The 25166-nt window shown below is 36.4% G+C and overlaps 1 protein-coding gene across 1 annotated transcript; it reads left to right on the plus strand.

Moving 5' to 3' along the window:
- Nucleotides 1-394: 394 nt before the first annotated feature.
- Nucleotides 395-23920, plus strand: slc1a3a (solute carrier family 1 member 3a). Its single transcript, XM_067406680.1, has 10 exons — nt 395-554; nt 1628-1885; nt 7980-8117; nt 15043-15247; nt 15356-15398; nt 15492-15763; nt 18287-18520; nt 18959-19153; nt 19877-20011; nt 23013-23920. Exons 2-10 carry the CDS (start codon nt 1705-1707, stop codon nt 23221-23223), a joined length of 1614 nt encoding a protein of 537 aa, XP_067262781.1. The 5' UTR covers nt 395-554; nt 1628-1704; the 3' UTR covers nt 23224-23920.
- Nucleotides 23921-25166: the final 1246 nt, after the last annotated feature.

Consider the following 25166-nt stretch of genomic DNA (forward strand, 5'->3'; position numbering starts at 1 on the left):
CTGATACCCAAAAAATCATCTTGGGCTTCAGTGGAAGAACAGTGGAAGATGTTTTATACACAGAAGTTCACATGAACAATGTCCCAAATTTGCTTTTTTCCAAATAATCACCTATAGTGGAGAATCTTGAATCTTTAATTTTATGTCCAAATCTTTAATTTTAGTCCAAAATGTCTTTCCACTTAATTTTTCTTAGAGCGGTCTTAGACATTTGGAGCTTGCTGCAAGTGAAAACAAACACATGCTTTTCCCTCCATCTCTTCATCTAAAGGGGCAGGAGGTCTTTCTGAAGACCCTCCCACAGTTGAGCTGGCAGTTCCTCCTCTCCCGTGTGTGAAAGAGCTCTTCTCTCTTTCAGCAGGCTCCGCCCCGTCTCATCTTCCCTCCACTCTGTTATTGGTTCTTCCCTGTCCTTCTCACTCACACCCTCCACGCTTGCTGTTCTTTTCCTCCAAACTCTTGCGCTTTTCTTTCTAAGTACACACTTCTCTCCGGTCTCTCAGCGTAGAGGATCTTTGTCACAGGAAGGGTTGGACTGAATCCTTTATTTTGACGTGAGTACACTACGCTGCGTGTTATTCTTCTGAATGTGGGTGTGAGTTTTCTCTGACCATGTGAGTCCAAGTGTGTGAGAGGGGGAGCAGTAGTGTTTGGTCTGGCTGTTTTCCTAACACACGTGGAAAGATAGCTGCAGTTCTCGGTAACTTGTTCGGGCTGTGTGCAGACGCATCTGGCTGCGTTTCAGAGACCTGTGCTGAAGTCCCTTCTAATAGTCATTTGCTGACACTGTTATAGAGTGACTGTGTGCATGCAATATGGTAAAACAAGTCCTGATTGAAGGGGACTTTAGTCAGATTAACAATTCCAAGGAAGCTTTAATTGGTTGAAAGGATCCAAACTTTGGACATTGGATGTGTGTCTTCCACACAAACCCCAAAAAATATCTAATGCAAATGTTAAAAACCTACAACAAATTTAGATTAGATTTAGGGTTTTAGTTTAATGCAAGCATCACCATTCTTGTTGCTCATCCTTCGGTGAATGTGATGTCACCAAGTATGGTACATCTTTGTTGATCCTGGATCAACATTCCAATCGACCAATCAGATTTGAGGGACAAGTTTACCATTTATGTCAAGTTTAGGCTTACATTATTCACATATCTTTCCCCTCTGATTTTAGGGATAAGTTAGGACTAAGTTTAGGGTGAGTAGGGTTAAAACTAAATTTTCAAACAGGAATGTGGTTCCAGGTTCAAAAAAATATGTTGATCCAGGAACATGTCTTACCTGGCAAAATCAGTGACCCTCCTCCTTCAGGTCAACGATTTGAACAAACCACTAACCCTAATTGTTATAATTTGTCTAGGTTTGATACCTCAAATCTGTTGAGAAGAAGTGTGTTATTACTTTTCTTAGAGATTTGATTAACAGTTTTCACATGGTAGATGAAAAATCTTTTAATTTAGTTTGATTTGCCACCATCTAGTGATGCAAACACAATTGCAATTCCTCACAACAACATGGCTGCGGCACGAGCAAGCGCCAACAAAACAATATTTACCTCGGTTATTATTACGATGATGGATATTGCATTAATGACGTTACCTATATGTTGTTCTCCGCAGTTACTGCCCAGAGCGGAGTGTTTCCCATCAAAAGTTCAGCGGCGTCTGGTGTGTCCGGTGTGGCGCCCCCTCCAGGCATGACTCAGAGTAACGGGGAGACGCGTCTGCAGCGCAGCAGAGTGCAGCAGCTGCGGGACGGCATCACTGAGCGCTCGCTGCGGGCCCGAACCTCCGTGCAGAACATCACCACTAATGACATCAAAGGCTTCTTCATTCGGAATGCTTTCGTCATCCTCACAGTCGTGGCCGTCATCATTGGTGAGATGATGTTTGATCTTATTTGTGCTTCCTACCCTGAAAGTGATCTTAAAAGTACCGTTTTTCGTGTTTTTTTGAAGCTTTGATTGTGTTTATAGTGTGCAATATAACATGTGTTCATGTTTCGCGTTTAAAAAAAACACAGTATTTTTCACATAATTAACTTATCTGTATACCGCTGTTTCCACGGTCATAAAAACGGGCTGATGACTTCCTTGTTCTATGAAGTCCATCCTTCAGAAATACGTAACGAGAATGCCAGCGGTTCCTGTGTTGTGATTCGACAGCAGCTTAGCGCTCCTTGCCCGGAAAGGTCACGCCTCTTACCATAACGTGGAGAAGCACGCGCTCAGAGTTATTGTAAACATGTCTTTAATTTTACCCTATTAATTTGAGCCGGAATCAGACCCGGTGATTGGACTGCGGGATGAAAATAGCAGCGTTTCGACAACATGGCGACAAACACACTCTACAAACGCAACTCTTGTGTATTCCTGTGGGCGGAGGTTAGTCAAAAAACTGTTTTAGTGACGTCATTAAAGAAGGAAGTAGAGGGATGTAGTCCAAACTGGCCGTTCGATGTAGGCGACTTCTGTTAAATAAAATATCTCGCTTGGCATTGAACTTTGAGCTTTAAAATTTTACAGATTTTATTTATACTCTAACAACAACATTACACACTAACTAAAGTTTGAAACATGGGATCACGAAGAACGGGACCTCTAAACAACAATATTATAATTGAATAAAATAAATAAATAAATATTAAATAAATAAAAATGTAATAAAAATACAAAATATGGAATATCAAATATGAAAGTGTATATATATATATATATATATATATATATATATATATATATATATATATATATATATATACACACATTTTTATATTTGATATTCCATATTTTGTATTTTTATTACATTTTTATTTATATATAGGCCTATACAGGGTTTTTCCTGCATAGAGAATTACGAGGCGACCACCTCTGTCACTTCGTCAAATTTCTTGCCGCCTCCGGCTGTCGAGTGTTGACAAAACTCAGACAGCCAGTCACATGCTCAGATACCCCTTTACCATGGATATGTTGCAGTTTCCCGGCCTGTGTCCATTCTCGAACCATTCCGCCCATCCCCATTGTAGAAAATGGGGTTCTGTGCCGAAAATATTGCTTTCACTCAGGCCCTACAACTTGCTGGCCTCAAACGGAGCTGCTCAGGACATTCTGTGAGAGCACACAAAAGTGATGCACGGATCGTGGTTATATCCACACCAGATAATCCGTTGGGTTAGGCAGGCCAAGTAATACAAGATAACGTTCCAAGTAATTGCAGGTGGATGAGAGATAAATCATTAAAGGAACACTCCACTTTTTTTGAAAATAGACTCATTTTCCAACTCCCCTAGAGTTAAACAGTTGAGTTTTACTGTTTTCGAATCCATTCAGCCGATCTCCGGTTCTGGCAGTACCACTTTTAGCATAGCTTAGCATAGTTCATTGAATCTGATTAGACCGTTAGCATTGCGCTTAAAAATGACCAAAGAGTTTTGATATTTTTCCTATTTAAAACTTGACTCTTCTGTAGTTAAATCGTGTACTAAGACCGACGGAAAATAAAAAGTTGTGATTTTCTAGGCTGATATGGCTAGGAACTATACTCTCATTCTGTAATAATAAAGGAATTTTGCTGCCGCTCCATGGCTGCAGCAGTGCAATAATATTACGCAGCGCCCGTGAGCCCCTGCTTGCACAGGGAACGTGCCTTGTTACCATGGAGACGTTTGTGAGAGACGCTGTGTAATATCATTGCACTGCTGCAGCCATGATACGGCAGCAAAGTTCCTTGATTATTACGCCTGAATGAGAGTATAGTTCCTAGCCATATCAGCCTAGAAAATCGCAACTTTTCATTTTCTGTCGGTCTTAGTACACGATTTAACTAAAGAAGAGTCAAGTTTTAAATAGGAAAAATATCAAAACTCTTTGGTCATTTTTAAGCGCAATGCTAACGGTCTAATCAGATTCAATGAACTATGCTAAGCTGTGCTAAAAGTGGTACCGCCAGAACCGGAGATCGGCTGAATGGATTCGAAAACGGTAAAACTCAACTGTTTAACTCTAGGGGAGTTGGAAAATGAGCCTATTTTCAAAAAAAGTGGAGTGTTCCTTTAAATGTGTTGATTTTAATAAAGACACTGAACTCTGATTTGGTGAAACGCAATGAATGTGCATCACTCTTGTACTTTTCGTTTTCAACATATTTCTGTTCAGGGAAAACCAATCAAGGAAAGCATATGCCTAGAGCACCTCCTAGTGGTCATTATATAAAACACAAAGGAACCCCCCCCCCATGAGATATTGCTTAAAAACTTAACAGCTTTAACTAAAAATATACACAGGCTTAACAGAAATTATTCTGATGAGTGTTTCTTCAACAATGATCATTTTAGTTTGAAGGGAGGGAAACCTATGTTTATAGGCTATTAAGGAAATGTAATTTTGCCAAAGAAGAACTTTTATTTTAGATATTTATTTAAAAGCAACCTACTTAAGTGCAATATGTTATTATATCATTATGCTTAACACTGAGAATTTGAATAATTATTTTGTGATGATCAGGTGCAAATATCTAAAATCAGAGAATATCGTAGGTTTGGGAAGTTGACGGGTGGATGATTTATTTTTAACAGCGGATTTGGGTGATGTTAGAGCTGATCCGCACATCTCTAGCGCACAAGCCCTATAGACTTTTTCTTTGTTCAGTTTGCAAACTGAACATGGGTTGAAGCTTTTAATTTTGAACTCTCAAAGTGCACCAAAGTGCATTCATATTAATGAATTTATCTTTAAAATGTAAAAAATTTTGTATGCCCCCGGAACCCCCTATAGGGACAGAGATACAACCACCATGGAAAACACACAATCCTGTGGGAAACACTGTATGATAAGTGTTCTCAAAATACAAATCTTATTCTCTTAATATTAAAATACCTAAAACACGTGCTTGTAAAAGCACTTTAAGCTTTATTCAGCACTCTTTATATATACTCTCTATACTTGGAAATGAAATTCCCAATAGTTTACTTGTCAATTTAACTTTCCTTAGTGATTTCTTCTGAGACTCGAGCATTACCATACCAGCAACTCACACAGAATGTCATGACGCTTTCAATAAAAGTCCCTTAAAACATCAAAAGCATTCTGCTATGGACATTAAAATACAACAGTTTCTTCTAGAAATACATCCTCTGTTGTAACTTCTTACTTAAAGGATTAGTTCACTTTCAAATTAAAATTAGCCCAACCTTTACTCACCCTCAAGCCATCCTATATGACTTTCTTCTTTCTGACAAAGACAATCTGAGAAATATTAATAAATATTCTGATGCATCTTATCTTTACATTGTTAGTGATAGGGTTCAATGAGCTGAAGAAAGCGCTTCTATCCACATCCATCCATCATAAACGTACTCCACATGGCTCCGGAGTGTTAATAAAGGCCTTCTGAAGTGAAGCGATGCGTATGTGTAAAAAAAATCCATATTTAAAAAAGTTATGAAATCGAATATCAAGCATCCGCCACACCGCTTTCCGTATTCAGCGTACGCAGAAAGTGTAAACCTCTTGCAGTTCAAAAAGCTTACATTACATTATGAGCCTTCCCTATTAAACTTACGAAAAAAGTGTAATTGACACGACGCCAGTTTACATTTTCTTCGTAACTGGCGGAAGCCCGATATTCGACTTCATAACTTGTTATATTTTTCTCTTTAACTCTAAAATCATTAACCATCTCCTTAGGAGGCATTTAAAAGGGGATTTGATTTCACCAATTTAAAAAAAATTGTATTGAAGGCTCACTAAAGCAGTATCATCAGCGTACTTAATGATGTATCTATTTAAAAAAAAAAACTAGAACATGAATTAGTATATAAAATTAATAATAATGGGGATAAGACACATCCCTGAGGTGATCCAATCGAAGTAGTCATTTTGTCTGAGATAGACCCTCCTAACTTAATATGCTGGGTTCTACAACTAAGAAAATTGATCACCCATGTAAACAACTTACTATCTAGTGAGAATTCTTTTGCCAAGGTATCTGCTATAGTGTACTAGGGGAAATACAGTTAAAGGCAGATGAGAAATCCACAAATAGAATTTTAGCATGAGTCTTTGGTTTCTCTAGATGTAAATGCAACAGATGCAACACTGTTAAAATTGCATCCTCTACCCCCCTAGAGGATTGATATGCAAATTGCAGAGGATCAATGAGATGTTCTGTTTCAGACACAATGTACTTTTCACTAAATGCTTAACTTTTCATCACTAGTGACATAAGTGCTATTGGTCGAAAATCATTTAATTCTATAGGTCTGGAAACTTTTGCCACTGGAACTATTTTAGATGTTTTACATAAAGCAAGGACTATACCAGTATTGTAGGAAGCACTAAAAATATCAGTAAAAACTGGTGCTAACTGAACAGAACAGTGTTTTAAAACATTACCGCATATCTTATCCAGACCCGGGCTTTTTCGGGGAAAAAATTACATTTCTTAAAGATCTGACTAACCTATAAAAATGAATAGGAGATATAGTCGTAGGTGATTGTGGTATCAGGACAGCATCATCGCCTCCCCAATCAAAACAACAGAAATACATATATCTTTTTCATCTACTTGCTTCTTCTTCGTCGTTTTAGGTATCAGTGTGTGCTCGGCAAGACCGTTTTGTGCTTGAGCGCCACCAAGCCGTGTTTTCCTGTAACTTCAGCAGCTCCAGGCACGTGTACAACACATATTACACATTATACCCACATATATTAGGCAAACTCAAATTTTATTTTATATGCGATTATTCGCGATTAATCTGTTGACAGCCTTAATCTTGTCAAATCGCTGGAATGTTTTATTTAAAAAGGCTAAAAAATGTAAATGATGGAAATAGGGAGGACAAAAATGAAAGTAAGGGCTTGTCTGCTACAATATGAGCGAACAAAACAGTAAACTTGCCCATACAAGGTGTAAGATGTGCAAAGCTTCTTCCCATTGTCGAATCCGTTCAGAAATATGATCTTAACTCAACATATATCTCAACATAACTAGGTAGAATGACCATATCTGTTAATCAGCCAATCAGGAACTGCTATTAATAATCTCAAAAATGCGTGATTAATTTTAGGGAACATGTTTAATACAATGTAATACAGGAATATTTAGCAAAAGTATTATGTTATGCCATCATGTATTCAACATCTTATATATTCAATTTCAGGAAACCTATATTTTTCAGTATTCTTATACATTTTGATGTCATAACAGAGGACTGAACCTCACCCATGTCATGATACTAAAATAATAACATAAAAGAATACTATTAAAGACGGCATAAATTAGAAGTTGCAGTCATCTTTTTTGCACTATATGATATATATCAGAGTGAATGGCTTTTCCAACAAGAAAAAATGTAGGGCGGGGCTTGATTTTCTCCATGGGAATTTGATTGGTTGGTTGTGGTTTGCTATTGGTGGATCTCATGTGAGTGACAGGTTGCTCTACCCTCACTCCAGTAAACACATCATCAGAGGGAAGGGGAAGTTATTTTGAAAGATTATTAGGCACATGAATTTAAAAAAATAATGATGTGCAAAATATTCCATTAAAAAAATAAGAATTGTCCATTTTGATTTCATGGTGACTTTAAAGAATTCCAAAAAGGAACACTTAAATGGAATTTCTATAGTAATTTGAAACCAATATGATCCAACTGGATAAACTAAAAAAATCTATTTTTGTAAATGATCCCATCAAACTGGAACAGAAATTCCATTAGCTTTCTTTTAGATTTGTTTTGACAACGACAGTACTGTGCCATGACATCAGCAGCAACACACCCAATTTCACAATCGTGACATTTAGTTTTTTCTGTCTCAGAATATTAAAATGTGTTACATAACAACATAAACACTCCAGTTAAAAAAAAAAAAAAAATATATATATATATATATATATATATATATATATATATATATATATATTTTTTTTTTTTAACAGACCCATTAAAGCTGCATTTGTGTTTCTCTCACAGGTACAATTTTGGGATTCGGACTGCGGCCATATAAAATGTCATATCGAGAAGTTAAGTACTTCTCCTTTCCCGGAGAGCTGCTGATGAGAATGCTGCAGATGCTGGTGCTCCCCCTGCTGGTGTCCAGTTTAATTACAGGTACGGTTCCACCGTGGCGCCACCAGGCACTGACCAGACATGGGCAACTCTGCCAGCTAAACCCAGAACAACATGAGTCTGAGATAAGCACATGATGCAATGGAAGGGGAAGGGCTGAATGTGATCTGGTCAAGCTCAAATGGGGCGACAGATTGATTTTATGTCTCACCCTTTGTTATGTCACTGGGGCAACTGAAGCAATTCAGTCTGTTTTTGCAGCTGTAAATGTATTTGTAAATAGATTTTTATAGTTGGTAAAACTTTATATGCATATGAAAATAATAGTTTAAGAAGGATTCAGTTTAGTTTTGAGATATTCAACAAGGCTGATCCTATGGAAGCTTGTTTCCACCACGGAATAAAAAAAATAAAGGATAATTGCGAGTTTATATCTTGCAATTCTGACTTTATAGCATGCAATTGCGAATTTATCACACAATTGTAAGAAAAAAGTCAGACCTGAGATAAAAAAAAGTTGCAATTGTCCTTTTTTTATTGCGTGGTGGAAACAAGCTTCCACTGATCCAACTTCTACACTGCTAAAAATATTTTCTTATTTTGTATTTTTGTCTTATATAGACAAAAATATGTCTTATATGTTTTGTTTTATATAGAAGTTATAAAGTCCAGTTCTGAGGAGAAAAAAAGACTGACTTTTTTTCTCAGAATTGCTAATTTTTATCTCCTAATTCCAACTTTATAACTCACAATTCTGACTTTATAATTGCAATTGCGAGTTTATATCAAGAAATTCTGAGAAATAAAGTCAGAATTGTGAGATTGTGACAATTGTGAGGAAAAACAAAAACAAAATTGTGAGACAAAAAGTTGCAATTACCTTTTTTTTCAGTGGCGGAAACAAGCTTTTTGTGTCTATTACAAATATATAAAAATTCTTAAACCAAGATACATTTACTTGAAGGAAAATGATTAAAGATATTAAGTCTCGTTTTCTGAAAAATTCTGTGAGTTTATGCTTAATTTAAGTGAGTTTAATGCTAAAATTAATTGTTTGTAACAAGAAATATCTGTCAGTGGAGTAAGAAACAATCTTGTTTTCCCTTTGAAATAAGTTTATTTTTCTTAACTCAGTGACAGATATTTTTTCTTGTTTCAAGAATAAAAATTATTATTATTATTATTATTATTATTTTTTTTAGAAACGAAGACATTATCTTAGTCGTTTTGCTTTTTTTGATTTAAGAATGTTTCAATATTTGGACTGGAAAACAAGACAAAATACTGAGTATAAAATCATTTGTTTTGTTTAAAAATAAAGGAGAATCGTAAGGAAGGATAACATAAGCTCTTTGAGGGGTCTGACCGGTTAAGGAAGTGGGAGCAGGTGAGAGTGTTTGTAAGGTCAGAGCTTTGATGGTCTTTTTCCAAACAGACAAGAAGTCAAGGGTCGAAGTGACCATACAGAGAAACGAACAAATGCTTCTTTCAGTCACCTCTCTCTCACACACACACTCTTTCTCTGTGTATAAATAGCATTTGCTGCCTTCTAAATAAAGACACAAACTGTTTCTAGACAGATTGATGGCTGCTGTGCAGCTTTATAGATTGACTATGGAACTAACACAGCTTATATTGAATGAAGAATACAATACTTTTAGTTTTTGTGTATCTTTGAAAGTTAAATAACTGCTTTAAATCTATAGAGTCCACATGTAACAGCTTTCACAAGCCATTTTACATACATAATTGGACATATCTCGGAGTGAAAATGTATGGCAGGACTTGATATTATCCATCAAAAATTGATTGGATTGAGAAAAGAGGATGTTACATACTAGAATGGAGTCAGATGGCTGAAGTGGAGGGGTTAAAAAAAGTTAAAGATATTCATAATGTCACCTGAAAATGAAAGAGGTGGAGCAAATTACTACATTTTGATGTTCACTTCTTTGGAATGACATTTACAATAAGACCTGAAATGTGTATTAATAGCCTATTTTGATTTCATATTGAGCTGTCTGTAAAGATCTTTTCAGATGAGCGATGTTTGTTTCTCTCTTGTTCTCCACTTGCACAGTCACAAGGCTGAACACCAATGACACAGTAGAGGCCTGTTCAGATCAAACGCGCAGAACATAAACATGCACATAAACACACGCACGTGGTGCATCACAGCTTGTTGTCGGGTCAGCCAAATCTGTAAAAGCCAAAACAACGACAAACTGTTCAATGGCTGCATGGTCATACATTTACTCGAATGTAAATACACTGTGATTTAAAGTGCTGTATATTGTCACTATAACATACTGTTTAATAGTAAGAGATAAAGAAATAGTTTTTATTGCTGTATAATAATAACCTGAGGGAATGAACTAAAAAAACAAGATCTTTGCATTTTCCGAAGAAGCTTTATTTTACAGTAATGAAAATCTAATTATATATACTGTAAATGAAAGCTTCTCTAATAATGAAAATCTGAACAGTATTGAAAATGTGTGTGTGTGTGTGCGCGCATGTATATATACATAAAAATGATATACTTAAACTTTTATGTTAGATGAAATTAATCATGATTAATCGATTTGCCAAAAGTTTTGTGACGCCTGCCTTTACGTGCACATGAACTTTAATGACATCCCATTCTTAATCCGTAAGGTTTAATATGGAGTTGGCCCACGCTTTGCAGCTATAACAGCCTTAACTCTTCTGGGAAGGCTTTCCACAAGGTTTAGGAGTATGTTTATGGGAATTTTTGACCATTCTTCTAGAAGCACATTTGTGAGGTCAGGCAGTGATGTTGGCGAGAAGGCCTGGCTCACAGTCTCCGCTCTAATTCATCCCAAAGGTGTTCTGTCGGGTTAAAGTCAAGAGTCAGTCAAGTTCCTCCACACCAAACTCCCTCATCCATGTCTTTATGGACCTTGCTTTGTGCACTGATGTGCAGTCATGTTGGAACAAGGAGGGGCCATCCCCAAACTGTTCCCACAAAGTTGGGAGCATGAAATTATCCAAAATGTCTTGGTATGCTGAAGCATTAAGAGTTCCTTTCACTGGAACTAAGGGTTCAAGCCCAACCCCTGAAAAACAACCCCACACCATAATCTCCCTCAACCAAAATTTACACTTGGCACAATGCAGTCAGGCAAGTACCGTTCTACTGGCAACCGCCAAACCCAGACTCGTCCATCGGATTGTCAGACAGAGAAGCGTGATTCGTCACTCCAGAGCACACGTCTCTAACTGCTCTAGACTCCAGTGACGGCGTGCTTTACACCACTGCATCCCAATGCTTTGCATTGCACTTGGTGATGTAAGGGTTGGATGCTCGGCCATGGAAACCCATTCCATGAAACTCTCTACGCACTGTTCTTGAGCTAATCTGAAGGCCACATGAAGTTTGGAGGTCTGTAGCTATTGACTCTGCAGAAAGTTGGCTACTTCTGCTCACTGTGTGCCTCAGCATGCGCTGACCCCGCTCTGGCCTACCACTTCATGACTGAGTTGCTGTTGTTCCCAATTGATTCCACTTTGTTATGATACCACTAACAGTTGACCGTGGAATATTTAGTAGTGAGGAAATTTCACGAATGGACTTATTGCACAGGTGGAAACCTATCACGGCACCACGCTTGAATTCCCTGAGCTCCTGAGAGTGACCCATTCTTTCACAAATGTTTGTAGAAGCAGTCTGCATGCCTAGGTGCTTGATTTTATACACCAGTGGCCATGGAAGTGATTGGAACACCTGAATTCAATGATTTGGAGGGGTGTCCCAATACTTCTGGCAATATAGTGTATATATACATACACATTATATTACAAACTTTTGTTAGATGCGTTGAATTGTGGGGACATTCTATAGGCGTAATGATTTTTATACTGTACAAACCGTATTTTCTATCGCCCTACACCCCTAAATATCACAGGAAACTGTGCACATTTTTACTTTCTCACAAAAACTCATTCTGTATGATTTATAAGCCTTTTGAAAAGTGGGGACATGGGGTAATGTCGTCATAAGTCACCCTCTCCTTTTAATACCTATGCCATACCCGTGTCATTATACACATTTATGTCCTGATATGTCACAAAAACGTGCACTCACACACACACTTATAAACTTTTTTATGTTAGATGCAATTAATCACGATTAATCTATTTGACAGCACTAACACAAACACACACACATTGTCAGCACTAACACACACACAAAGGGAAATCTAATGAGAAAGGCAAACTATAAACTTTTTTTTTTCTTTTGCAGTTAAATGTGACCTGTACATATTTTCATGTTTCATCCTCTGTGGTTGCTAGGGTGTTCTGAGTGGTTGCTAGGTGGTTGCTTACAAGTCTGTGATAATTCTGGGTCTGTAGAGGTGCGTTCACACCATGTCATAAATACCGTAATTACGAGATTTCAACATGTAAAAAGCATTCACGTCCTTGTACCACCTGACCGCTGCAAATTCATTTAGGCGTTGATGGTGTTGCCATAGGAATGCGTAATTGACAGTTGAGAGGTCGGCTCAGAGTAGAATTTCCTCTCGAAATTACAGTAAAGTAGTTTTTCACCCTTTTTATTGTTCACCAGGTGAAAATCATAAGCCCAATTGCTTATAAAGTAGTAACATGTTTTTCCTTCAAATTTGAGGAATCATTCATGTGTGGATGCTTCAGTGTTAGAGCCTTAAATATTTGATTAAACAGCTACTTGATGGAACATAGATTTAGTTTATCAACAAAATCTGGCCGTTCACAGACGGCCATGAAGAGTGTGCTCTCATTAGATGAGAATTTCTTTGTGAAGGGGTCGCACACAATTCGTCTTTGAAGACTGTGTGTGTGTGTATGTGAGGTAATTACTTTGCGGTATAGGAGAATAAGACTTTATAAGACTCTTGCAGGGGAAGTCATCGTTACCATGGAGACGAGAACTAATGAGAGCAGCAGGAAGAGAACATGACCTGTGCAGAAGGTTCCCAGGCCAGTGTGTCTGTGGGTGCTGGGGTGGAAGCTGAGGGGCTTTATGGGCTCAGGGGCAGTGAGATCACTACTTAGATCACACATGCACACACACACACACAATAATGGAAGACATACATAGTTCAATACAATGGCTGTTCAGTCCTATAGAGAGAAATGTTGAAGGGCAGTCGTGGTCTGTGACCTTTAGGAAATATACTGTTTTACTGCTATAGAGTCTATTGTGGTTGAACATCAATGTAGCTCTTTCTTTTTTTCTTTCTTTCTTTCTTTCATTTGTTTATCGTTTTGTTCTTTTTTCGTTTGTTTCGTTGTTTCTTTCATTCTTTTTCAGTTTTTCTTTCTTTCTTTCTTTCGTTTTGTTCTTTCATTCTTTTTCGGTTTCTTTTGTTTGTTTCGTTCTTTTTTGTTTGTCGTTTTCCTTGTTTCTTTTTTATTTGTTCTTTCACTCTTTCTTTCTTTCTTTCATTTGTTTATCGTTTTGTTCTTTTTTGTATGTTTCGTTGTTTCTTTCATTCTTTTTCAGTCTTTCTTTCGTTTTGTTCTTTCATTCTTTTTAGGTTTCTTTTGTTTGTTTCGTTCTTTTTTGTTTGTCGTTTTTCTTGTTTCTTTTTTATTTGTTCTTTCACTCTTTCTTTCTTTCTTTCTTTCTTTCATTTGTTTATCGTTTTGTTCTTTTTACGTTTGTTTTGTTGTTTCTTTCATTCTTTTTCAGTTTTTCTTTCTTTCTTTTGTTCTTTCATTCTTTTTCGGTTTCTTTTGTTTGTTTCGTTCTTTTTTGTTTGTCGTTTTCCTTGTTTCTTTTTTATTTGTTCTTTCACTCTTTCTTTCTTTCTTTCTTTCTTGCTTGCTTTCATTTGTTGTTTTGTTCTTTTTTCATTTGTTGTTTTGTTTGTTCTGTCTTTCTGTCTGTCTTTCATTTGTTTATTCTTTCATTCTTTTTTCGGTTTCTTTCTTTCTGTTGTTTATTGTTTTGTTCGTTCTTTTATTTTATTTGTTGTTTTTGTTGTTTTCATTTGTTGTTTTGTTCTTTCTTTCATTCGTTTCTTTCTTTCTTTCATCTGTAGTTGTTTTGTTTTTTCATTTGTTTGTTTCGGGGGGTTTTTTCGTTGTTTTTTTTCATTCATTTGTTCATTCATTCGTTCTTTCTTTCATTCTTTTTCTGTTTCTTTGGTTCTTTCATTATTTCTTTTATTTCTTTCTTTTGTGGTTTCTTTCATTTGTTTGTTTCGTTCTTTTTCACTTGTTTCTTTTTTCCTTCTTTCTTTCTTTCATTCGTTCTTTTGTTTGTTGGTTTGTTCTTTCTTTCTTTTGTTTGTTCTTTCTTTCGTTCATTCTTTTGTTTGTTCGTTCTTTCTTTCGCTTTTTTCGTTTGTTCTTTCTTTAATTTATTTCTTTAAATAAATTGTTAAATAAACAAGTAGGTAAATCACCTATCACCATTGATAAAATATTTCACGATTAGTCATTAGTTTTACTTTCATTTTCATGGACTTTTAGTTTGTTTCCTTTGTTTCATTTTCTTGTTCTTTGTTGGTTACCATGGTTTTTGATTAACTAGCACACCTGTTCATGTTTGAGTTCATTATCCTTGTGTATTTAAGTCCCTCAGTTCATTGTCTGGTGCTGTTTGTGCCATGCACGCTGTTTTGCTGTGTTTGCACTCGTTTGGAGATCTGTTTTGATTTCTTTAATAAACCAAGCTGCTATTTTGAACTACTTCGCCTATAATACTTTGCCTATGTAATACTTACTGTTTTACTATATTTTTCATCTAATAAATGCAGCTTTGTTGAGCATAAGAAATTTTTTTATTGACCCTAATCTTTTGAAAGCTAGTGTAGAATGAGCAGGTGTGTGCAAACGCTTGACTGTCACTGTATGTCTAGTATATGCTGTTGCTCACAATACTATATGTACATGCATGCACAGAATCATGTGAAACTAACTCATACTACAGTCTAATGTCACCTGTGTGCAGGTATGGCCGCTCTGGACAGCCGAGCGTCAGGGAAGATGGGTATGAGAGCTGTAGTGTACTACACCACCACCACTATCATCGCTGTAATCATTGGGATCGTCATGGTGCTCATCATCCACCCAGGAAAAGGCTCAAGAGACGAATTCAAAAAACACGAGAAAATAGAACAAGTCAGTCCAGCAGATGCCTTCCTCGATCTCATCAGGTATGATGAAGTTTATTTCTATTTCTTTTTTTTTTTTTTTTTTTACAATTTATTATATCTGGGGTTTTTATTTTTTTAAACTTTATATTATTTTTTGTTTTTTAACAGAAACATGTTTCCTCCTAATTTAGTGCAAGCTTGTACGCAACAGGTACGTTACTAATGCACGGAAAACACTAAAAATCTAGTTCCATATAAGATGGTAAAACCAAGTAACCGTGTCTATTCTCTCTACCTTCCACAGTTTAAAACACAGTATGCCAAGCGAGTGGTCACAGTTAAAATTCTGGTGAACGACACATTGTTCAGTTTGAATAACGGGTCACAGGAACTCAAACGTGAAGAGATGATACCAGTGCTGGGAACAGTTAATGGAGTCAATGCACTCGGACTTGTGTTCTTCTCCATGTGCTTTGGCCTCATCATTGGAAACATGAAGGAGCAGGGCCAACCGCTACGGGATTTCTTTGACTGTCTGAATGAGGCCATCATGAGGCTAGTTGCAATTATCATGTGGTGAGTGATTCAAAGAGGGAAAGTTCTCAGTTTTGAAGAAATGAAACTATGATGACCTGCCAAGATTTATTTTTATTTATTTATTTTTTTTCAACTTACTGGAACATGAAACAGAAAATGAAACAGAATTTATTGGGAAGAGTTGAACTGCTTTGCTTTTAATTTTTAAGTTCAACAGAAGTCCATCTTTTCATTTATTTATTAGTTAACATAATAATATAAATAAATAAATAAATAAATATATATTATATATATTTATTTATTTATATATCAGATATATATGTATATACACACATATATCTGAAAGATCATGTGACACTGAAGACTGGAGTAATGATGCTGAAAGTTCAGCTTTGATCACAGGAATAAATTACATTTTAAAATATTTGTTCAAATAGAAAACTAGAGTTTCATAGAAATAATGTTTCACAATATTACTGTTTTCATTATTTTTGATCAAATAAATGCAGCCTTGGTGAGCAGAAGAGACTTTAAACATTAAAAAACCTTAATGTTTCCAAACTGCTGATCGATTCAAATCAGTGAAGAAATAATTTTTTTTTAACAATTTTTTTTTTTTTTTAAAACACTTTTTGATCATTAACTTGAACTGATGTTCATAATACTGGAATAATACTTACTTTTAATAATCATAAAAGTAATTCATTTGGAATTTTTGTTGTACTGTATGTTTTTGATTCACTAAAAGTATTTTTTTCATTTGTTCCTTAATCGGACGTGTGTGTTATTTTGGTGTGCAGTCCACGAGGATGTCCTGTACACTGTTTTCTTTGCATCACATTCAGTATGGAAAGTTCTCAGTTTTGAAGAAATGAAACTATGATGACCTGCCAGATTTATTTTTATTTTTTTTATTTCAACTTACTGGAACATTAGCAAATGAAACAGAATTTATTGGGAAGAGTTAAACTGCGTTGCTAAGTTCAGCAGAAGACATTGCCTCCTCTCACGTGAGATACCCAAATTGTCCCTGCGTCCCAATGTCCATACTATCCATCCTTAATAGTATGTGAGATTAAAATAAGTGTGTGCCAAAGCATAGTATGTTGAAAAGAGTATGCCAAAAGTCCCCGGATGGTCTACTATTTCCGGTAGATTTTCGAAGTGTGGATCCGTTTTTCATCTGCAAATACCAATGTGGACTTTTATAAAGATCTGATTGGCCATTAAGTTTTAAATGCATCTTTATGCATTAATATGAGGAGAGTTCTCCACATGAAAGACTCGCGACTGCAGATCAACGTGCTGCATTTCTCTCCGATACGGTAGGAAATTAGCTAAATAAAATGTGGAGGATGTAAGATGATTGACAGGGAAGTTTACGGTGACTGGATGCGACAGAGAGCAAAGACTCAACTGTATGACGTGATAGTATGTCCCAAAGCTTGTCTAGTCTTTTGCTACACACTCAAAAGTAAGTACTTTTTGTTCACAGAAAGAGTACATATTTTAGGGCGTAGTACTATAAGTAGGCGAATTGGAACGCAGCAAATGACTAAAAAGTAATCCACCATTTTGTCCGACAAAGCAGATAGGAGTTAGAAGATTAGCCTCAGTGGAGTTAAACTTTTGTATATTATATTTTGTATATTGACATCTTTCCGCGTTTGAAACAACACTGATTCTCATGTTCATTCATGTTTATTTGATGCTATAAATGTAAGAGATGATCAGTTTACGAGCCTCTTGAGCTGAGGCGCTACAGCAACCTGTCACGACCATGGTCACGACACATTAAAGAAAACAGGTTTTATTGTTTGAATTTCTTAAAAAACTACAGTTTTAAAACTGGGACTTTGTTAAATATCATAAGTTACCTGCTTTGTCTTGTCAGTGTCCTCTTTGCTCCGTGATGCATTTATCACTGTGTGACGTGATGGGCCTGACAGCACCAGTCGACCAAAGCAACAGTAACTAGGGGGGGCTGGTCTTTGAGAAGGGTCAGTTCGGCTAGGTATACATCCGCGCTAAACTATCAAGGTGAAAGTCATCATAGCTTGTGTAGTATAGAGCCATCTCCCAACCCAACTTGGAGAATAGATTAACGGCGATATTTTTTTTATCGCGCGATAAGAGTCTCGCGTTAACGCAGCACGTTAACGCCGATAACGGCCCACCACTAATATATATATATATATATATATATATATATATATATATATATATATATATATATATATATTTATATATAATATGTGTATATATATATATATAAAAAAATAAAATTCAAATGTCAACCCAGGGTGCTTTTTCAGTTAATTTTAGCATACATTTGTTCCAGTTTGTTGCCGTCACTCTGGTGATCCTAATATTGCACTTGTGCCACATATATCACTCTGTTTTGTAAGAATTTTTCTGCCTGTCCTACCTAAAAAAACAAACAAAAGAAAAATCAAAGCACAGTTACTGGTTCATTTCGAATCAACATTGCGGGTGAAAAATAAAAAAAATTTAGTAAGGAAATCAGGTGGGAACGATTCACTGACTGTTTTCACACCTCAGGTACGCTCCACTGGGCATATTGTTCCTGATTGCTGGAAAGATAGTTGAGATGGATGATATATCAGAAATGGGAGGCCAGTTGGGAATGTACACCATCACAGTCATCATTGGCCTACTGATACATGCAGTCATCGTACTGCCCTTGCTCTACTTCGTTGTGACGCGTAAAAATCCATTTGTGTTCATCGCTGGACTTCTGCAAGCCCTTGTCACTGCTCTTGGTACCTCTTCCAGGTGAGCTTTTACACCCATACTACTACTTCAGCTTTGTTAATTATAATTACAATAATAAATATATATATATTCTAAGAGACTTCTTTCAAAAACTTTAGAAATTATATATATATATATTATTTTTAATGTTTTTGAAAGAAGTCTCTTAAAAGTATTTTTTTTTTCATTTGTTCATTAATTGGACGTGTATGTTATTTTGGTGTGCAGTCCATGAGGATGTCCTGTACACTGTGTTCTCTTTGCATCACATTCAGTACTGACCGGAAACTCCCATTCATAACAAGTCAAATATGATTTCTTTTGCCTTGGCGCTCCACCTTTTTGCGCAACATTTTCCTTTTGTGTTCCATGGAATAGTGTTATGTGTTTGGAACAGATGAGTAATGTTTAACAGATGAGTAAGTGACAGACTTTCAAATTTGCCATGTCTCTCCATAGCTCTGCCACTCTGCCCATCACCTTTAAGTGTCTAGAAGAAAATAACCATGTGGATAAACGAATAACCCGTTTTGTGCTGCCCGTGGGAGCCACCATAAACATGGACGGCACAGCTCTGTACGAGGCTCTGGCTGCCATCTTCATCGCACAGGTCAATAACATGGAGATGAACTTTGGAGAGATCCTAACCATCAGGTACAGATAGATATCATTTAAAAAAAAAATCTTTTATGACAGCATTTATTCAGTTAAGGCAAGGCACCACAGGTGAATAGAGTACAATTTGTGATCACCATACTTTCCCCAGTTAATTAACCACAGTATATCAAGACATGTGTAATACACATTTGAAATGTTGTTTAGATATGCAAATATCTATTTTTAAGATCTTATTTAAAAAAAAAAAAAAAAAACTCTAATTTGCATACTGGGCTGGAATTGGATGCACTGGAATTGGATGCAGGTTCTCATTTTACCACTCCATAAAACAGAAATACTGTCAACAGTCTGGAAAAATATTGTTTTCAGGAATAAAATGTCGATGTATGAACAAACCCTATATGAAAAAAACAGAATATAGATAAAACAAGTTTGGTGTACTGAATTGGAGATTTCTCGCTCAGTGCATGAGGGGAAAAATAAAAATTGAGAGAACTGCCTTTATAGATATTTAGTCTAACTGAAATCTACAAATGCAAATAGATAAAGTGTAATAATAATAATAATAATAATAAAACAGTTAAATGTGTATTTTGGATGTTTTTTTTTCCCCCTTCATAATATCAGAATTGACCAGTGCATGAATTTCTTTCTCCTGTTATATCTTGCCTTTAACGTTAACTTCTCACACCATTCAGTATTGTGTATATATAATGAAACCAAAAATTTTAGAATACATGCTTTGTGTCATTTTTAAAGCATCACAGCAACAGCAGCCAGCATTGGTGCAGCTGGAATCCCTCAGGCCGGCCTGGTTACCATGGTGATAGTGTTGACTTCCGTGGGATTGCCCACTGATGACATCAGTCTAATTATCGCTGTTGACTGGTTGCTGTGAGTACTATGTTTTTGTATTATAACAAATGTTTTAAGTATTTTAAGTAAGATTATCTTTCACAAGGCTCAATACATGCATGGCTTACTTTACTTAAAGGGTTAGTTCACCCAAAAATGAAAATGATGTCATTGATTACTCACCCACATGTCCTTCCACACCCATAAGACCTTCGTTCATCTCCGGAACACAAATAACAGGGAGTGTTATTGCTGGCGATGCAGGCCTCACTGAGCCATTGGATTTTATCAGAAATATCTTAATTTGTGTTCTGTAGATGAACGAAGGTCTTACGGGTGTGGAACGACATGTGGGTGAGTAATAAATGGGTGAACTAACCCTTCAAGTTTTGCACATCGGCCTTAACAAACAGACAGGGTTACCGCTGGAAATATTGAAGAATTTTCAGATTTATATTAATCTGTATAGCATTTTTCACAATACACAGAAAATGTGTTTATAATGTCTTAATATCTTCATGCCTTGTAATCACATTTAGCAGATTAGAGCTGGGTGATAATATAGTTTACAGATGTCTTCAGAACATCACAAGTTGAAATTCTCCCGTTCAGGGTTCCCACAGCTTTTGATGAGTGAATGTCCATGACTTTTACAGTCATGTTGGATTATGAATACTGACATTTTAAAAAAAGTAAAAATGTAAAGCAACATATACTGAAGCAAATCTCAGCTGTGTGCTTGTTTATATCATTGCAAAAATATTATTGCACATCTCTATATATAAAGTTGGATATCCAACTGCATCCGCATAAATACAGTACACTCACATAAAGTGATATACACTATATACTGTAGCAAATTTTCATTGCAAAATGTAACTTATCGTCTAGCTCTTTATACAAAGTTGTATATATAAGCATGTTCAACTTTATCTGCATGCATACAGTATACTTGTGTAGGGTGATATATACTATATAGCAAATCTCAACCGCTTGATTGCTTGTATCATTGTAAAATGTAAACTATATTATCGCCCAGCTCTAATCTGCTAAATGCGACTAAGGCATGAAGATATTAAATGGGCATAATTCACTTTTGTAAGGTGTTTAAACACAGATGTGTGTCCACAGTGTGTGTAAACAAGCCTATAATGGTAAAAAATCCACCCACTCCTTTTTTTATTATCCCTATAAATCATAAACAGTCTCTCTGAATAAGCGGTTCCAGATTTCCCCTTCTCTTACGTAAGAGTAGAGGGAAACTCCACCCATGACTGGTGACGATCTGCCCTATTAGCTTAGCTCCTCCCCTGAGTGAGCTGTACACAGTCCACCATGTATATCTCCTCGCCAGATCATTTAACAGCAGCATTCAAGTAAGAAATGTATTCTTATTAAAGCTACTAAAGTTATTCACTCAAGATGTGAAAGAACTTAGTTTAATACTCTCGGGACGCGCCGTCTGACATCCAGCTTTCTGTGCGCGTGCTTCAGATATGTGCATTCAGAAAACCATATCATAAGTTATGGCTTTAAAACGCATGCAAATAATTAACTTTCATGATGATGAAGAACAGCAATGTCACATGAGCGTGACCGCGATAGAGATTTTTTTGGCAGAGTATCCCAAGGCACAAGCTGTACAGGCTCTGCCCTCTTCTGGAAAGTGGGTGGGGAGCAGCAGCTCATTTGCATTTAAAGATACATGCACTAAAACAGCATGTTTTTCCTTCCACTGAAAAATGGGCATTTACAACATGTATAATAAATTATCTGTGAGGTATTTTGTGCTTAAACTTCTGGGGACACCCGAGACTTAGGCTACGTCTACAATAATCCGGATAAATTTAAAAACTGAGTTTTCGTCTAAAAACGCTCCGCGTCCACACTATCATTTTCAAACGCTTTCCAAAAGTTGCTCATCCACACTGAAACGTATGAAAACGCTTACATCCCCCTACTGCGCATGAGTAAAGCTTCGACCTGCGTCATTCCCGCTAGGTGTTTAATTTCTTTCCGGCTCTTTGAAACTTTGAGGCAATGTCGAGGAAAGGCACTGAGTCTTTTAAATGGACCGACAGTGTGGTGGAGTTGTTGCTGCGAGTAACACAGGAGTATAAAGTGGCCAAAGCAAGCGAGAATGTAGAATGGGAGACGTGTCTTGGCTGAATTGGTCATATGACTGCATCACATGAAAAATGCGTCATCATATTCAAAAGCCTCCGTTTTCACAGTCGACACTACGACGCGAAGACGGCATTTTCAAATTTATACGCTTTGGAGAGCGTTTTCCAAAAGCTGTTTTCGTTGACTTAAAACGCAGTCTCAGTGTGGACGGAAGGCCAAAACGGAGAGAAAAATATACGTTTTCAAACGAAAACGTATTAGTGTGGACATGGCCTTATATTACATCTTGTAAAAAGGGGACCCTTTAAGATATAATAAACATTAAAGCTGCTTTGAAACATTGCGTATTATGAAAAGCGCTATACAAATTGACTTCACATCTGAAGGCGCTTTGATGTAATGTTCCTACATGCAGACAGAACTTCAGGGCTGAGCAGGAAGTGAGATATTCCATCTTTCACATTTCATAACCCATAATCAAATGTACATATCCATGTAGCATTTGCTTCCAATGAGTTTTAGGACCCATTGAACAATAACACTCATATCCGATAGCATGTTCTTGACCTTTATTCCCACCACAGTCACAGCAGTCAGCCAATTCAAGTTCTGTCAGGGACCTTGTTGTCAGATTATGTGCTGGTTAAAGTGGAGTACAGAACAGAAGAGGCATTGTGAGGAACGTTCATGCTAGGAAAGACGTGTCAGGAAAAACACCACACAAGATGGAGGGACTGTTTTTCTTAAGAAGAGGCTACATGAGGCCCTCAAAACACAACAAAGTCTCAAGTGACATAGCGATCCAGATGTGTAAACATCACTATTGATAAGGAGATGACTTTGATAAGATTTTCTTCCAGCAATAATTCCAGCAATAATTCCTAAATCTGTTTGTTTTCATTGGCTATTTCAGAGATCGGCTGCGCACCACCACAAATGTTTTGGGCGACTCTATTGGTGCTGGCATAGTGGAGCACCTGTCCCGTCACGAGCTGCATTCTACCGATGCCGAGATCGGAAACTCCGTGGTGGAGGAGAATGAGACCAAGAAATCATATCAGCTCATCTCTCAGGAGAGCGAGTGTGAGAATGCCAAGAACCCTGACAGCGAGACCAAAATGTAACTGCTTGTTTCCTGAGCAGAAAACTGGATTTTTTTGTACAAATATTAGTGACTTAGTCAGACACTTATCTGATATTCATCTCAAATCTTTTTATATGCTTGTCAAAGACATCCAAATGTGATGAAGTCCATTGCACAAGTAGAGATGGACATGTGTGGTTCACAGCGGTCCTCTTTGAACTGTTTTATTGTAGAGTAAATGGATTAGATTGGTAGGAATCTGATTTCATTAAAATCTTATCAGATTGAATAATTTTCTAGATGCAGGTTTAGTTTTGTTGATTGTACTTGGGCTGGAAAAAAATACATTGTATTTAAATAAACAATGAATTACTTCTGATGAAATGAAATGAAATTTCTGTTTGTAACTGTGTGAGTAATGCTGAAAAAAGAAATAAGAGAAGCATGTTTAAAAAGGTTATGAAACACATGGGATGTTTTGGCAGCTTAAGCTGGAAAGTGAGGCAGTGAGTCCAGAAACAACAGTATAGTACAGTTTTCATGCTACACGATTTCAGCGGTCTTTATCTGTGAAGTCACTCTGACCATGCATGAATTGTTTTTGGACAAACTGTAAATTCAACTGATGTAATCATCTTATTTCAAGGCTTTTATAGATGACTGCCAGTCTGTACAAAATAAAGAAAACTATAAATAAAAAAGAGCATTTTTGGCCAGGACTGCTCACATTGCCTGTGTTCTTCTCAGGACGTGCCCTTAACTACTACTACTTTTTTTATTTTACACCCAATTTATTACAATGGCTCTTCATCTCTCAATCACTCACTGTAATCTACTATATTATCAAGTACATGGTGTTACCGTCTTAGAAAGAACATGTGATATGATCTCTGTGCATATCAAGACCTTGTTGACACAATTTTATCATCTCCTCCTTGACCTGTCCCAGCAATTTTTTTATTTTTTATTTGAGGTGAGTATAATTTTGCATGTTTAACTGAAAACACTTTAACACAATAAAGGTTCTTTATTGGCACTGATGGTTCCATGAAGAACCTTTACCATTAATGGAACCTTGACATTCCACAAAATGTTCTTTTAGTGGAAAAAGGTTCTTCACTCAAAAATGAACCTTTACTGTTGTTAGTGTTACTCAAACCATCCTTGTTCAAATTACTTAAAAACTCAACTACACAAACTTAAATTCACCCAAAAATGAAAATTTTATGTTTATCTGCTTACCCCCAGTGCATCCAAGATGTAGGTGACTTTGTTTCAGTAGAACACAACTGATGATTTTTAACTCCAACCGTTGCGGTCTGTCAGCCGAATAATGGGTGTAAATGGGAACTCCATCTATAAGAGTCAAGAAAACACGCACAGACAAATCCAAATTAATGCATTGCAAGGGACTGCATTATGAGAATTTAGGGATTAAAGTGTTATTCTATGTGTTTTTCAGTAAAGGGAAAGATGTTGTTAGTTTATGTTAGTGTTTAATGATCAGTTATGTTGGACATTTAGGAGTTTCTTTAATGTTTTTGAATTTTGTAGTTACCATCATGCAGAAGAGTGGCGCATGAGCACTCAAATACGCATCTTTATTGGATGGAATTCCTGCTCTCATTTTAGTTATTTTTTTGGAGTGCATATTGTTGAGCAGATAGTTAATTTAATAAGGTAAATTAAGTCAATAAATGTGTTCACCTTGTGTAATAAACTTATAAATTTAACATTATTAATGGCACATAAATATTATGTAACAGTGACAAATTCAAATGATTTGCATTTACTCAAAGAAATTTTGTCAGCTGTATTTGAATTTCTTTTGTTCATACAACTAAATTGTTATTTGTACAAATTACTCGATATTGTTGCTTGAAACCACTTGACACTTATTTTTTTTACTGTTCACAAAAAGGTTCTTTGTGGAACCAAAAATAGTTGAAAAAGAAATAAAATTAAATACAAAATCTAGCAGCA

This window comes from Chanodichthys erythropterus, chromosome 13 (assembly GCF_024489055.1).
Source record: "Chanodichthys erythropterus isolate Z2021 chromosome 13, ASM2448905v1, whole genome shotgun sequence".
Lineage (NCBI taxonomy): Eukaryota > Metazoa > Chordata > Actinopteri > Cypriniformes > Xenocyprididae > Chanodichthys > Chanodichthys erythropterus.